General features: G+C 67.9%; 3 protein-coding genes across 4 annotated transcripts; 1 reads left to right on the top strand and 2 right to left on the bottom strand.

Annotated features, from left to right (window-relative positions):
* Positions 1 to 1,318: 1,318 nt before the first annotated feature.
* Positions 1,319 to 1,615, top strand: UCN (urocortin). Its single transcript, XM_064448585.1, has one exon. It carries the CDS (start codon positions 1,319 to 1,321, stop codon positions 1,613 to 1,615), a length of 297 nt encoding a protein of 98 aa, XP_064304655.1.
* Positions 1,616 to 6,088: 4,473 nt separating this feature from the next.
* On the bottom strand, positions 6,089 to 9,362 carry TRIM54 (tripartite motif containing 54). 2 transcript variants are annotated; one of them, XM_064448458.1, is made up of 10 exons: positions 9,064 to 9,359; positions 8,647 to 8,819; positions 8,263 to 8,434; positions 8,080 to 8,175; positions 7,744 to 7,977; positions 7,428 to 7,450; positions 7,145 to 7,269; positions 6,736 to 6,837; positions 6,443 to 6,481; positions 6,089 to 6,226 (listed from the first exon to the last, which is right to left on the bottom strand). In XM_064448458.1, the coding sequence occupies exons 1-10, from the start codon at positions 9,229 to 9,231 to the stop codon at positions 6,216 to 6,218; spliced, it is 1,143 nt and encodes a 380-aa protein (XP_064304528.1). In that variant the 5' UTR covers positions 9,232 to 9,359; the 3' UTR covers positions 6,089 to 6,215. The 2 variants fall into 2 exon arrangements, with proteins under 2 accessions (XP_064304528.1, XP_064304527.1); XM_064448457.1 differs by having other exon boundaries at positions 8,080 to 8,434; positions 9,064 to 9,362.
* A 1,474-nt stretch (positions 9,363 to 10,836) lies between these two features.
* On the bottom strand, positions 10,837 to 13,013 carry DNAJC5G (DnaJ heat shock protein family (Hsp40) member C5 gamma). The gene is made up of 4 exons (XM_064448459.1): positions 12,785 to 13,013; positions 12,444 to 12,657; positions 12,167 to 12,320; positions 10,837 to 11,572 (listed from the first exon to the last, which is right to left on the bottom strand). Exons 1-4 carry the CDS (start codon positions 12,895 to 12,897, stop codon positions 11,490 to 11,492), a joined length of 564 nt encoding a protein of 187 aa, XP_064304529.1. The 5' UTR covers positions 12,898 to 13,013; the 3' UTR covers positions 10,837 to 11,489.
* Positions 13,014 to 13,133: the final 120 nt, after the last annotated feature.

The following is a 13,133-nucleotide window of genomic DNA, read 5'->3' on the forward strand; positions in this document are numbered from 1 at the left end:
GCACAGCCCTGCCAGGGGGGTCTGCAGGCAGCAGTGTGGTGCACCAGCAGCTACCTCACCTTTTGGCAGCGGCGGCCGGTGCCCCGGGCTGGAACATCCTGCATGCAGCACAGCGCTGTCAGCTCCGGTGTCTTTGCTCTGTGAGTCACGGAATTTGGCTGGTGGTGCCTCGCTGCTGCTCGGTGCTGTCTGCAGCATCCGGCCCCGGCGCACGCGGCGGTTTGACCCCGGCACCACCAGCTCTGCCCGGGGCACGGTGCCTCCAGCCCCTGTCACGGCCAGGCCGTGTGTGCCCCCCGCGTGCCCACCCTGTGCCAGTGGGTGCTGGTGGCCGGGGCTCCCCCCACCTGCCCAGACTCGGCCCCTCCTGGTGCCTGCCCAGGACGTCGTTGCTCGACGCGGCAGCCGGGCCCGGCCCGCCCGGGTGGTCCCACGGCGAGGAGCCGCGGGTCAGCCCACTCCGCCGGCCCGGCGCAGCTCCCCGGCACAGGGGGCTCGGGCCGGCCCGGGGCCCTGCCCGCCGCGGGGGCCGGCGGCCCGCCCGTGTCCCGGTGTCCCGGCCCGCGCTCTCCCGGCGGGTCCCGGCCCTTCAGCACCGCGGACAGCGGCACCGGGGCCGGGCCGGGGCGGCGCTCGGTGACCGGGGCCGGGAGGGGTGCGGGCGGCGCCGGGAGGTGGAGCGGGGGCGCCGGGGGGGCCGGGAGGCAGCACGTCCGGCGGCTCCCGGCCCGGGGCCCCGCCGCGCCCCTGCGGGTGGTCGCCGGAACGGAACGGGGGTCGCGGCCCCCGAAACCGGGGAGAGCAGGACCTGCCCCATTGCCCCGCCGCCCCGCAGCCCCGGCGCTCACTCCCGCTGCCGGGCACCGGCTCCCCGCCGCTGTCCCGGTGCCCCTCCCGCCCCCGCCCCCCGCCGGTCGGTGCGCTGACGTCAGCCCGAGCCACCGGACCTATATAACCACCGGCCGCGCCGCCGGCTCAGCTCCCGCGGGACGGATCGCGCTCCGCTCCACCGCCAGCGCACCGGCAGCGGACAGGGGACAGCGCACCGGGTACGGGACGGGGCGGGGGCACGGGGCGGGGGCAGCGCCGCGGGGGTCCGGGGAGGGCGCAGCGCGTACGGGACGGTGCGGACTGCCGGGGAGGGGGCCCCGCACCCGGGACGGCCCCGCGGCGGGACGGTGCCCGCGCCGCCGTGTCCCCTCTCGCTGCCGAGGACGCGATTCCCCTCGGGTGCCCCGATCCCTGGAGCCGCCCCGGTGCCCCTGTCTCTGCCCAGTGCGCTGAGCCCCCGGTCCCGCAGGTGCGGACGGAGCCGAGGATGCGGCGGGCGCTGCTCACCCTCCTGCTGCTGCTCGCCCGCCCGCAGCCCGCCGCCGCTCGCCCCGACGGCTCCGTCCCGGCGGCCGCGGCCGGTGCCGAGTTGCGGGGCCGCCCGCTCTGGCCGCCTCTGGCGCCGCCGCCCCCGGAGCTGTGGCGGGCGCGGCGGGACGAGCCTCCGTTGTCCATCGACCTCACCTTCCACCTTCTGCGGCACCTCCTGCTGCTCGCCCGCGCCCAGAGCCAGCGCGCCCGCGCCGACAGCAACCGCCTCATCCTCGACGCCGTGGGGCGCTGAGCGCCGTCCCGCCCCCCCCGGGTCCCCGCCGGGGCTGCGCAGAGGTCCGGCCACCACCACCGACTCCACGCCATGGGCCGCTCGGCGCTGCACCGGCAAACTCACCGGCACCGAGCTGCGCCTGCCGCACCCGCCTCCTCCTCGGCGCTGGGGCAAGTGGGCGCGGTACCGGCCCGGGCGCGGTACCGGCCCCGGCACGGCCCCGGGACGGGCCCGCACCGATTTTGTAATAAAACGTGGTGAAAACCCGAGGCGTGAGCGAGTGCGGGGGAGGTGGGGCTGCACGGGGCCGATGGGATGGGCTCAGCGGGAGCGGGGGACGGGCTCACCGGGGACGGGGAATGGGCTGAGCAGAGCCGGAACGGGGCTGTGCAGGAGCAGCAGGGCGGGCAGCACCGAGCATGCCGCGCCTGGGGACGGGGCTGTGAGTGTCCCTGGGTGGGGGGGGCATACCGTGGTCTCCGTGGGGAAGGAGCTCCCAGCCCGAGGCGAGGCAGCTGCGGGTGTGGTGGAGGGCGAAGGGCAGAGCGATGGAGACAGCGGGCGCCTCCCCACCAACAAGTGGGGCAAAGAGGTGCTGCACGCACATGCGGGCAGCTGGGGGCGTGAGCGATAGGAACCAGAGCTCTGCATGTGGCACCCCCCACCACCTCCCCGAACTGCTGTCAGAGCACTGCAACGGGGTGGGTCGGCTCGTGGAGCTGGGGGCTGTAAGGGATGGATACAGGCCCTTCAGGAAGGGCATGGCCACCCATAGGTGGGGCAGCTCCTCTGTGGGACACATGGTGCTGCTGAGCTCTGGTGGGTCAGGACTGGCACAAAGGGCAGGGAGGGGTACACTGTGGTGGGGCATGTTTCAGACCCCCAGTCAAGAGGAGGACATGGATGAAGCCTTCCTGAGACAGTGGGGGGAGGTTCAGCCTCCTCATGGGTGGCCCTGGTCCTCACAGGGGCCTTCAGCCTGAGCTAGGTGAAGATGTCCCTGCCCATGGCAGGGCGGGGTTTGGACTAGATGACCCTTAAAGGTCCCTTCCAGCCCAAACCATTCTGTGATTTGATGACTGTATTATAATCTCCCTACCTGCTAGACGGGCAGCACAGCAGGACGAGAGCAGCAAAGGCGTTTTCTGGAGGGCCCTTGGGGACGTGATGGCAGCGCTGTGAGGCAGTGGGGGTCAGCACCCAGGGGCAGACAGGAACGCAGGCAGAAGGTGCAGCCCCTGGACTTCAGGTGAGCCCATTTCAGCGACCTGGTGCGGTCTGGCAGGAGGCAGCTCCAAAGGACAAAGGAGCTGAGGAAAGCCAGGAGGCCTTTGAGGATGAGCTCAGGAGTAGTCGCAGGATGCTAGGATGGCTGAGGGTGGAAGGGGCCTCTGGCGATCTCCCACTCCAAACTCCTGATGAGGGCAGCCGGAGCCAGTTTCTCAAGGCCGTACCCATGTAGGCTTTGAAAGAGGAATTCCTTTGGATGTGAGAAACCTGGAAATGGAAGACTGTACTGGAAGAGATTCCCTAGAGTAGCTCCTTCCTCAAAGGTATTCAAAACTGGACTGGATACAGTCCCAGACAGCCTGCTTCAGCTGATCCTGCCTGAGCAGGGGCTGGGAGTGCCCCAGAGACATTTCACCCTCAAGTGAGTCCATGGATAGCTTCACAGCTGGAGGGGCCACAACCTCTCTGGGCAGTGTGTTCCAGGCAAACTGATCAGCCTTACTGTAAGGAAAGAGTTGTTGGTTTTTTGGTTTGGTTTTTTTATCTGGAGTGGGGGGGTGGGGGGGCATGGGTGGGAAAACCAAACAGCTTTGGAAAAAAGTTTCAGTGAAAGCTCCTGTGGCCCAGTTTGTGCTCATTGCTTCTGGTCCTGGGCACCACTGGGGAGAACCTGGCTCTGTCTTCCTTCCCTCCCATCAGGCAGGTATACACATAGATATAATCCCCTTGAGCCATCTCTGCTGCAGGCTGAGCAGTCCCAGCTTCTTCTCATGTGGCGGAGGCTCCAGTCTCTTCAGCGTTGCTGTGGCACTTCCCTTCCCACACCCCACTCGCGCTGGGGAGCCCTGACCTGGCCAGAGCGCTGCATCCATGACCTCCCCATCCTGCAGGGAGGGGAGGGAGATCCAGCATGGGGAGTAGGTCAGCACAAACACACAGGGTGGGACAGATGATAAAGGAAGAGTTTTAAACCCTTGCTTGTATGTGCAGGGAAGATGTCAGGCAGCCAGAGACCGGCTGGGGCATGCAAGGTGAAGGCGAGCATCCACCCGCACCCTGAGCAGTTGGGGGATGCCCAAGGGGCAGGCTGGGGCTGGAGAGGGCAGTGACAAGTAACAAGAACTTGGAGATGGGGCTCAAGGAAGAAAATGACCTGAAATAGCGAACCAAGCTGGGGCTCTACTGAGATGCTTCAACCCCCCAGAGATGGCACTCAAGAACACCCAGGAGCAGACAATGTCCTCGTGAGCCCTTCTCTGTCATCTCTGGAAGGTGCTGGGGACAGGGGGGCATGCCTGAGGGGTGGAGAAAGGCAAATGTCACATCTCCAAATGGCCCCAAATGGCTGGTGCAGGGATGGAAAGCCCACACAGCCTCACCTTGGTCTCCAGGGACCACATGAGCCCTCCTGGGGCATGTTTCCACCATGTGAAGGAGCAGATGGTGACTGGGAGCAGCCAGGCTGGGCTGCGGGGTCCATCCCCCCCACTGCCACCTTGCCTCTGCCATGAGCAACAACTTGGGGATTCAGGAGAGCAGAGATATCCCTAAGCCCATCCCCGGCCAGGGCTAAGCCCATATGCCTGTGCTGGGATGTAGAGTCTGGCGGGTGGACACAGGCAGGCAAGTGCTGGGTGCAGCAAGTGGCTCAGGGAGCCACGCTCTGCCAAGGACTGGTGGTGAGCAAGAGCTGCAGGGCACCTTGCTGTGGCTCCTTGCTCGGGTTTGCAGGTAACACCAAATCTGCTGGGACTAGTAACGCTGCTTGAGGGCAGAGCTGTCACAAGCAGGGCTGAGCCAGGCTGTAGGAAGGGGCTGGTAGGGCTCTTACAAGGACAAAGGCAAAGCCCTGCCCTGGGCAGGCAGAACCCCTGGCAGCCGTGCAGCTGGAGCCTGCACCTACAGCAGCAGTGAGTTCAGCACGGGCCATGAGGAGCGGGCTCTGCCAGGCCGTGTCCCATGGTGCGCTCAGCTCCAGCATTGGCCCCTCTTGCCCACCTCCCTGCCCAAAGCAGTGTCCACACTAGGGAAGGCTGGAGCTGCTTTGGACTCCCCAGCCCTGTTTTAAGGGTTGTCATGTTTGTGGGGGGAGGACTTTTTTTCCTGGTATCCAATGGGAATTTCTTCTGTCCCATCTTGTATCACCAGCTCCTGTGCCATCCCTGTGCCTGGTGGGGTGAGGGGTGGGGGTCCGACTCCAGCTCCCTGCACCCCAGGAGGCAGCTGAGAGGTCTCCTCTCCCCTGGATGCACAAGCCTGGCTCCCGTCCCAGCTGCATCCCCTGCACAGCTGGGTGTCCCTGCCTGTTTACTCCCAGGGACCCAGACTGGGCCAGGACCAGCCCAGACACAGAGATCTCCTTGGCTGCCAGAGCACCCCCAGTCTCCCAGGCACCCCTCTGGGGCCCAGATGCTGTCCCCACCCCAGAGTTCACCAGAACCTGCCACATGCTGGCGTTTGTCTTCCTTGATTCCTGCAGGCCCGTCCTCACCCATCCTGTGGGATTCCGCACCCCAGCCCCTGGCCAGCTTGGTGGGCTGCAGGCTTGCTCTGCGGCACCCAGGTCTGCTGGGTACTGGGGCTCCCAGACAGGCCCAGCAGCCAGCCCTTGCTGGACCCCGGCAGGGGAGCTGGCAGCGGGGAGCCCCCCCATGGTGCCCTAATCCCCAGGGATATGCCCAGCCGCAGCCTCGGCCCCACATGGAGCCCCTCACCAGGTGCATCATCTGCTGCATCAGCTGTGACGCCACGGTGGCGCAGAACGAGGCAGGTGACGCAGCCAGCGCGTCCACGGCCCTCCTGGGGGGCCCGGCTGGCAGGGCCGGGGGGCACGGGCCCTGACCTGGTGCTGATTGTGGCGCTCCCGGCTGTGTACTCAGCCAACTCATCCCAGCACTGTTTGCTTGGTGCACCCAGGGGACAGTGCTGCCGAGACAGCACCAAGCCCAACGGGAGGGGGCTGGTGGGGCCGGATGCGGTTCCTCACCCCCAGGCAGGGGAGGGCAGAGACCCACTCGCAGGGTCTGAGGTGTGAAGCTCCCAGCTGCAATCCCGCCTTGGGCTGCCAGAGCCGAGCTGCCCTGAGCCCCTGGGACACAGCCCATTGCATGGGGTCCTGGGGGCTCTGCTGGGGTGGTGGGGCTGGGACCCAACTCAGTGGGGCAGGGGCTGCTCCCGGGCCAGACCCCATGGAGCCAGTGCAGAGCCATGTGGGGCCTGCCCCCGTGCCCACCTGGCCCACACAGCATACCAGTGACAACATCCTCACACACAGTTTAATGTCAAAGAAGAGCATTTGGGGAATTACGCCAGCAGGGTTGGAGCTTGCCAAGGGGTACGAGGGACAGCAATGAGTCGGTGGGTGCTGACGCTGCCCCACAGCACTAGCTCAGTGCTGACCTGTGTGGGAAAGTGGCTTCAGGACCACGCAGTGGGGACCCAGGGACCCCTGCCTCTGCTGGCAGGGAGACAGGGAGGGCCTGGAGGGCCCCCGAGGTGTGACACCCCCCCCCACCCCCATCTGTCCCCAGGAGGTGCCTCCTCTGCCCCATAGCACCCTATGGCCTGTCCCCATCCCCATTCCTCCTCCCACCCCAGTTGTGGTGAGGGTCTCACCATGGGGAGAGCTTGCTGCCTTCTGCCTCGGCCCCACATCTGCAGAGGGAAAGTGGGTGACAAGATGGAGACAGGGATGCCCTGGCATGCTGCAGGACCTGTGCAGCACATGCAGGCCACAGCGCAGCCACACAGATGCGGCACTGGGCACAGCACACACACACCCCACCCCCGCCATGAGCACAGTAGCCCCAGCCCCCTGGGCCCCGCTGCCCACCACCACTCCCGCAGCCCTGGGGCCAAGCACAGCAGCCAGGCACGGTATGGCACAGCACAGCACGGCATGGACTCACCCTCCATGGCTTCGGGCACCTCCAGGCTGTCCAGCCGGTCCTCATCTGCCGCGGCCTCGCTGCCATCCCCGGGTACGTCTGCCTCATCCTCGCCTAGCGGCTCTGCAGTGCAGAGGGACAGATCAGCTGGGGCCCTTCCTCCCTGTGGCGTGGGCAACTCAGGGACACCCCAGGAGGGAGGTGACCAGCCCAGTATAAGAGCCTGGCCCTGGTGTGGGACACAGCAGCCCACAGGCCAGGGTCCCCGGGCAGTTCTGAGAGGGGGCACACATCCCCATTCCTCTGCACAAGGGGACACATCCCCATGCAGTTCATGAGGTGGTTGGGGCTCTGCCCATCCCAGGGCTGGGTGCCCCAGGCAGTCCCATGTGCCCCCTGGGCACAGCAGCGCTCGTCCCAGCACCAGCACCTGTCTGGAACTCGATGGTCCTCAGCATCTCTGCCACATAGTCCACATTGATGGAGAAGTGGTCCATGTTCTCATAGCCAGGCTCTGGGCGGCTGCTCATTGACACCTTGGACATGTCTGTGATCCTGCAGGGCAGGCAGACCCCTGGGAGCTGCCAGGGTCCAACACCCACAGGGCCCCCACGCCCCCAGCCATGGTCCAGCAGGGCCAGCCACAGCTGTGCCACTGCTCCCAGTGTCCCCCCCACCCTACCCCCTGCCCTGTGCTCCCCAGCTCCACTCACTTTTTCAGGAGCTCCTTGGAGTGCTGTGGAGGAAAGGGGGGGATCAGTGTCTCCCTGGAGCAATGGGACCTAGGACCCCAGGAGCCAGACATCACCCCTATCCCAGGGACAGGCCCAGATCCTTTGGAGCGATCACAGCCCCCCACACAGTCCTGCAGGGCAGCCCCAGACCCAAGGGGACCTGTGGCACCACCACTCAGCCCTGGATCAGTCCCAGACCCCTTGGAGGGACCTGGCCCCCAGTTTCCCAGCACAGCCTGCAGGAAGACCCAGCCCCCTTGGGTCCTGGCACCCCACATCCCATGCCCGCACAGACCTGCAGGTACACAGCCATCTGGGGCTCCTCCATGGCCTGGATGGCCGACTCCACCAGCTTGGAGGAGGCCTCCAGGTGGTCGCCGTACTGGCGGATGAGACCCCGCACGCGCTGCACCTTTGTCTCCTGCTCCCGCGCGATGCTCTGTAGCAGCTCCTTCTTCCGCTCCTCCAGGATGCTGTACAGCGAGTCGAAGCGCAGCACCAGGTGCTGCTTCTGCCGCCGGCCATTCTCCTGCAGGACCCCGAGGTTCAGGGGCTGACCTGGTCCTGCCGTGTCCCCACCACAGGCACAGCCCAGGGCTGTACGTGGTACTCAGGGACACCCCCAGCCCACCTCGATGGTGCGGCAGATCTCCTCCATCTGGGTGATGATGGCCTGGATGCGGTCGTTCCCTGCCACCAGCATGGCAATGCCATCGCTGAGCTCGCTCTGGGACAGGACGGGGTGGGAAGGGCGTGAAGGCTGGCTGGGCAGGCAGCCCCCAGGCCCCTCGCCGGCTCCCCCCAGGGCCCCCACCTTCTGGCGCTGGTAGACAGCAGGCAGTGGTGCGACTTCGCAGTCCTTGTGCGCCCCGAAGACCTTGCAGAGGGAACAGGTGGGCGCCTCGCAGCGCAGGCAGTAGATGTTGATCCGTTCGTCCTCGTGCTCCTCGCACATGAGGTGCTGCTCGGCCTTGGCGTGCAGGGGCCTGCGGAGGGGGGGGGCCGGGCACCGCTGCCCACCGGTGGGCCCCAGTCCCCAGGGACATGCCCGGCCATGCGTGGGCCCCGTTAACCCCCGCTACGCTCCGGGTGGGCTCCCTCCCCCAGCCCTGTGCCTGCAGCCTCCCCACGGGCTCCCTTTCACCCACGGTGCTGGCTCCCCCGTGGGGTCCCCAGTGCCCCCGTGGGCTCCCCGCACCTGGCCGACTCCTGCTTGTAGATGTCGATGATGTTCTCCACCAGCAGGTTCCGCTGCAGCCCGTACACCCCGTGCCTGTCCAGCACCACCTCGTGGCGGCACGACGGGCACCGGAACCGGCCGCCCGACGGCACCGCGCTGGAGCCCCGCGACTGCCACAGCGGGTTGGAAGCCTGGGGGGGCGGCAGGGCGGCGGGTCACGGCCGCGGCACCCCCCCGGCAGCCCCCCCCCCCCGGCAGCCCCCCGGCACCCCCACCCAGGCTCTGCTGCCGAGAGCGGGACCCCGCGGGGCCCGGCCCCTCCCGGCCGTGTGCCCGCATCCCCCGCGCCGGCACGGGCACGGGCACGGCCCCCCGCCCCGGGAGCGGCCCCGAGCGCGGCCCGGCCGGGGGTCCCGGGGGTCGGTCTGGGCGCACCTGGAAGACGTCGTTGGCGCACTTGCGGCAGAGGTTGTGCTGGCAGGGCAGGATGACCACGGGCTTGGTGAACATCTCCAGGCAGATGGGGCAGATGAGCTGCTTCTCCAGGCTCTCCATGCTCCGCGCCTCCGCCAGCAGCGGCTTCAGCCCCACCGCGAAGTTCATCGCCGCGGTCCCGGCCCGGCCCGGCCCGGCTCTGCTCACCAAGGCCCCGCTCCGGCTCCGGCTCCGGCTCCGGCCCCCCGGTGCCCGCACTGCCCCGGCCCCGGCCCCGCTGAGCGCGGCGCTAATTTTAGCCGCCCCCGCCCCGCCGGGGCCGCCGCAGCTGTCGGCGGCGTCGGGTGACACTGAGTCACGGCGCCGCGGCGGGGCCCCACCGGCCCGCCCAGCCCCTCGCCCCGGCCCTGCCGACCCCGGCACCGGCTGAGCTGCGGGGTCCGGCTGACCCACGGGACAGGCTGGCATACTGGCACCGGCCGAGCCCCGGGGACCGGCAGCCCTGGTGGCCTCGGGGAGGCAGCCGCGGCAGTGGCGGCCGAGCCGCACAGCTCCCCCCCGGGCAGACCACCCCGCCGAGCCCATCCCACCCCAGCCCTGAGCCCTTGGCCTCAGCAGAGCCCCGCTCCACCGGGACGGAGAGTGCTGCTCGCCGGGGCTCTGCAGGGCTCCCCCGCTGCCTCCTGCCTGGGGAGCACACGGTGCTGGGCCCCTCCCCATCAGACCCTGGGTGGCTGGGGCAGGCTGGCATGGGGGGCACAGCACTCGGCGGGGAGCAGGGCTCTGGGAGGGCAAAGCTGCTGGGCTCTTGCTGGGAGGTTCGGAGGTTTGTGCTCTCCCCCACAGGCAGTGGGGCCAGACACAGGCCAGAGTCCCCAGGCCCCACAGATCCTATCCAGCTCCAGTGCCCCCGAGCAGCAGCGTGGAAGGGCGCCCAGGAAGGACAGTGCCAGGAACACCCCCGTCCCACCGCTCGCCCTGACACTCCAGCTATATTTAGGGGGTGCGACAGAGCCCATGCAGCTGCGGGCAGAGGCTGCTGCCTGGGGGAGTGGGAGGGAAGGGCCAAGGGCTCACTACATCCCCCTTGCCCCTGGCCCCCGGGTGGCACACCTCAGCAGGGCCAAATCTCTGGAGAGAGGAGGGCAGGAGTGGGCAGCCTGGCCGGGTAGCTGGCAGCCCTGCCTGAGCAGGGAGCAGGGCTCCGGGGCAGCACGGCATGGCAGGACACATGCACCCAGCCATCAGCTGGCACATGCAGTGGAAAGAGTCACAGCGCCAGGGGAGCTGCTCCCGGCAGCAGGGCCGGCCTGAGCCGCACCGCCGCAGCCCTGCTGCTCCTGCCCAGGCGGCCACCTCCCACGGGGCCGCAGGGAGATGGTACAGCACCGCACAGCACGTCAGCAGCAGGAGGAGCAGAGACAGCCCCTGCAAAAGCCCCAGCGAGACCAGGGTGCCTGGCCAGGCAGCTGCTGCCCTGCGCACTGCAGCGAGGGGGAAGCACAGCCCTGCGGGAGCCAGCACTGGCCAGGGGACACAGAGCTGTCCCAGGAAGGTGACAGGAGACAGGGTGACATTCACTGCTGCCAGAAAGCGCCCCTTCCCAAGCAGCACTTGGGACACAACCTGTCCACTCCACACCCTGCTCAACCCACTCCCCCAGTGGGACCCACGGCCACATACCCCCCAGCACAGGGCAGGGCTGAGCAAGGGCACACCCTGCTGCAGTGTTCAGGCAGCTCCTGACGAGACACAGACCACACAGAAACGTGCTCCCCTCCTCTCATCCTTTAATGGTGCCCATAAAACTATACAAACCCAAGGAAAGTGCCTGTGCTGGGCCCAGCCCTGCAGGGAGCCTGCCAGAAGCAGCGAGCGCTGGGTGCAGCCAGTGCCCCGGGGCTGTGGCAGGGCAGAGAGGAAGGGGGTCCAGAAGGTGGCACCCCAACCCCACGAGCAGCATTTGGCACCCATCACCCATCAGGAGGGTCCCCATCAGGGCGGGCAGGGGGCTCAGCCCAGCCCCAGAAGTTACAGTGCTAACGGTCTCAGACACACTCAGCTACCTCTTATAAGCTATGGAGCCCGGCCCGGAGAGGTCTCCACTTGCAGCTGCTCAGGCTAGCTGCCGGTGCCCGGGGCCAGGCGGGGGCACAGCAGCAGGCGAGGCACTGGGGATGGGGCACAGCAGTGCAGGCTCCAGGCCACCTCCACCACCAGTGCTGGGAGACAGGGGCATCGCCCTAGACCTCGGGCAGGGGCAGAAGAGCCTCTGCATTGATGCTGGCCAAATTAACCTGAGATTCTAGCCACCCTGAGGATGGAGAGCGACCCTGGGTGGCATGACTGGGGTCCCAGAAAGTGAAAGTCCCAAAGAAGGATCCCTGCCCAGAGTCCTGGGGGAGCTGGTGGGACTGACGCCAGCCTCAGGCATCGGTCCTGGTGCTGACAGCTGGCAAGGGCTCCGCACTGGCAGGCGGGGGCTGCGCCACAACAGGTATCTGTGGGTCTGGAAAAGAAGAGCTGCAGATCAGTGGTTCAGCCCCATCTTGTGGTGCCAGTGAGCAGGTGTTCGGGCCATCCCAACACTCTCACAAAGCCTCCCACAGGCCAAAGCTGCCAAACCTCTAGCCAGCACACAGCCATGCAGCAGTGCCCCATGCCCCATGGAAACCTGCAGGAGTGATCCAGTGGCAGTCCCTAGACTCCAGTATGGCCAGTGGCCAGGGAACAAAGCCAGCCTAGAGCACAGCTGCTCTCCCCACACTCCTTCCTCAGGAAGGCATGGGCCCAAGTGTCTCTTGGCTGCAGACCCTTGCAGGGTCTTCAGGGAGCCCTTGACCAGGGGAAAATAAGGAACAAGGCATCCCCACGCCCTGTGCGGTGGTTCCCTCTACCACCATCACCAGCCCCAGTCCAGGGAGGAAACACCAAGGGCTGGCTGTTAAGCAAGAGATGTGGCTAAGTCAGATCTGAGCCTCGAGCCAGAGCTCCAACCCCTACCCAAGATGAGACATGGGGAGCCCCCCGAGAGCCCACACAAGACACAGCCAGGTGGTCTCAGCTGCTGGGGCTCAAGACAGACGCAGATACCCCAACTCACCACTGTCCTCCGCGTGCATCTGCGCCTCCAGGTCCTTAGGGTCGACGTACTTGTAGGACTCATCCTCCTTTGGCGGGCAGCATGTCCCACAGCAGAAGAAGCAGCAGCAGCAGCAGCAGCAGCAGGTGAGAGCGCCACAGCACAAAGCCAGGGCCTGCAGAGGAGGGGACAGCAGCCCCCGTGAGACCACCCGAGCCCCGCCAGGCCACCATCACAGCAGCCCTGGCGACGCTCCGCACGGAGAACGGGCTGGGCATGGCGACGGGGCAGGGCTCACCTGGAACCACCACTTGGACATGAGGAAGTAGTGCTTGACGGCATCGTCACCGAACTGCTCGGCCACGTAGAGCCCCAGGGAGCCGTACTGGTCGTAAAGGCGGCGCTTGTCCTCGTCGCTCAGCGTGGCGTGGGCGCTGTTGATCTCCTTGAAGCGCTCGGCTGCCGCCGGGTCATCGGGGTTCTTGTCCGGGTGGTACTTGAGTGCCAGCTTCCTGCGGGGCACCGCGGCTCGGTCAGGCCCGTCCCGGGGCGGGCCCTGCGCGCCCGGCGACCCCCGGGCCCCGGGACGGGCCCTCCCGGCCCCCGCCCCGCCGCGCCCGCGCCCCCGCCCCGCCGTACCGGTAGGCCTTCTTGATCTCCTCCGGGGAGCTGCCCTTCTGCAGGCCCAGGACGCGGTAGAGGCTCTCCCCGACCCGCGACAGCTTCCGCTGCTGCCGCCCGGGCTCCGCCATGGCTCCCGCGCCCCGCGGAGGGGCACAGAGGGGGCGGCCCCGGCCCCCACCGCCCCAGCCCGGCGCTGCCCCGCGCCCGCCGCCGCTTCCGCCCGCGCCCGCCGCCGCTCTGCGCAGGCGCCGCCCCGGCCCCGGCCCCGGCCCCGGCCCCGGCCCCCCCGGCGGCGCGGCAGCGCCCCCCAGCGGCCCCCGTAACACCCCCCCGGCGCACGGTGGCACCCCCGTAACACCCCCCG

Source organism: Phalacrocorax carbo, chromosome 3, assembly GCF_963921805.1.
Source record: "Phalacrocorax carbo chromosome 3, bPhaCar2.1, whole genome shotgun sequence".
Taxonomy (NCBI): domain Eukaryota; kingdom Metazoa; phylum Chordata; class Aves; order Suliformes; family Phalacrocoracidae; genus Phalacrocorax; species Phalacrocorax carbo.

Excerpts from the sequence above, each read along its gene's own strand:
- UCN (XM_064448585.1), top strand. The coding sequence starts at position 1,319 with ATGCGGCGGGCGCTGCTCACCCTCCTGCTGCTGCTCGCCCGCCCGCAG.
- TRIM54 (XM_064448457.1), bottom strand. The coding sequence starts at position 9,231 with ATGAACTTCGCGGTGGGGCTGAAGCCGCTGCTGGCGGAGGCGCGGAGC. Across the intron at positions 8,435-8,646 it reads TACAAGCAGGAGTCGGCCAG|GCCCCTGCACGCCAAGGCCG; the intron begins GTGCGGGGAGCC and ends CCCCCTCCGCAG. Across the intron at positions 6,482-6,735 it reads GGTGCCCGAAGCCATGGAGG|ATGTGGGGCCGAGGCAGAAG; the intron begins GTGAGTCCATGC and ends TTCCCTCTGCAG.
- DNAJC5G (XM_064448459.1), bottom strand. The coding sequence starts at position 12,897 with ATGGCGGAGCCCGGGCGGCAGCAGCGGAAGCTGTCGCGGGTCGGGGAG. Across the intron at positions 12,658-12,784 it reads GAGATCAAGAAGGCCTACCG|GAAGCTGGCACTCAAGTACC; the intron begins GTACGGCGGGGC and ends GGTGCCCCGCAG. Across the intron at positions 12,321-12,443 it reads TGTCCAAGTGGTGGTTCCAG|GCCCTGGCTTTGTGCTGTGG; the intron begins GTGAGCCCTGCC and ends CCTCCTCTGCAG.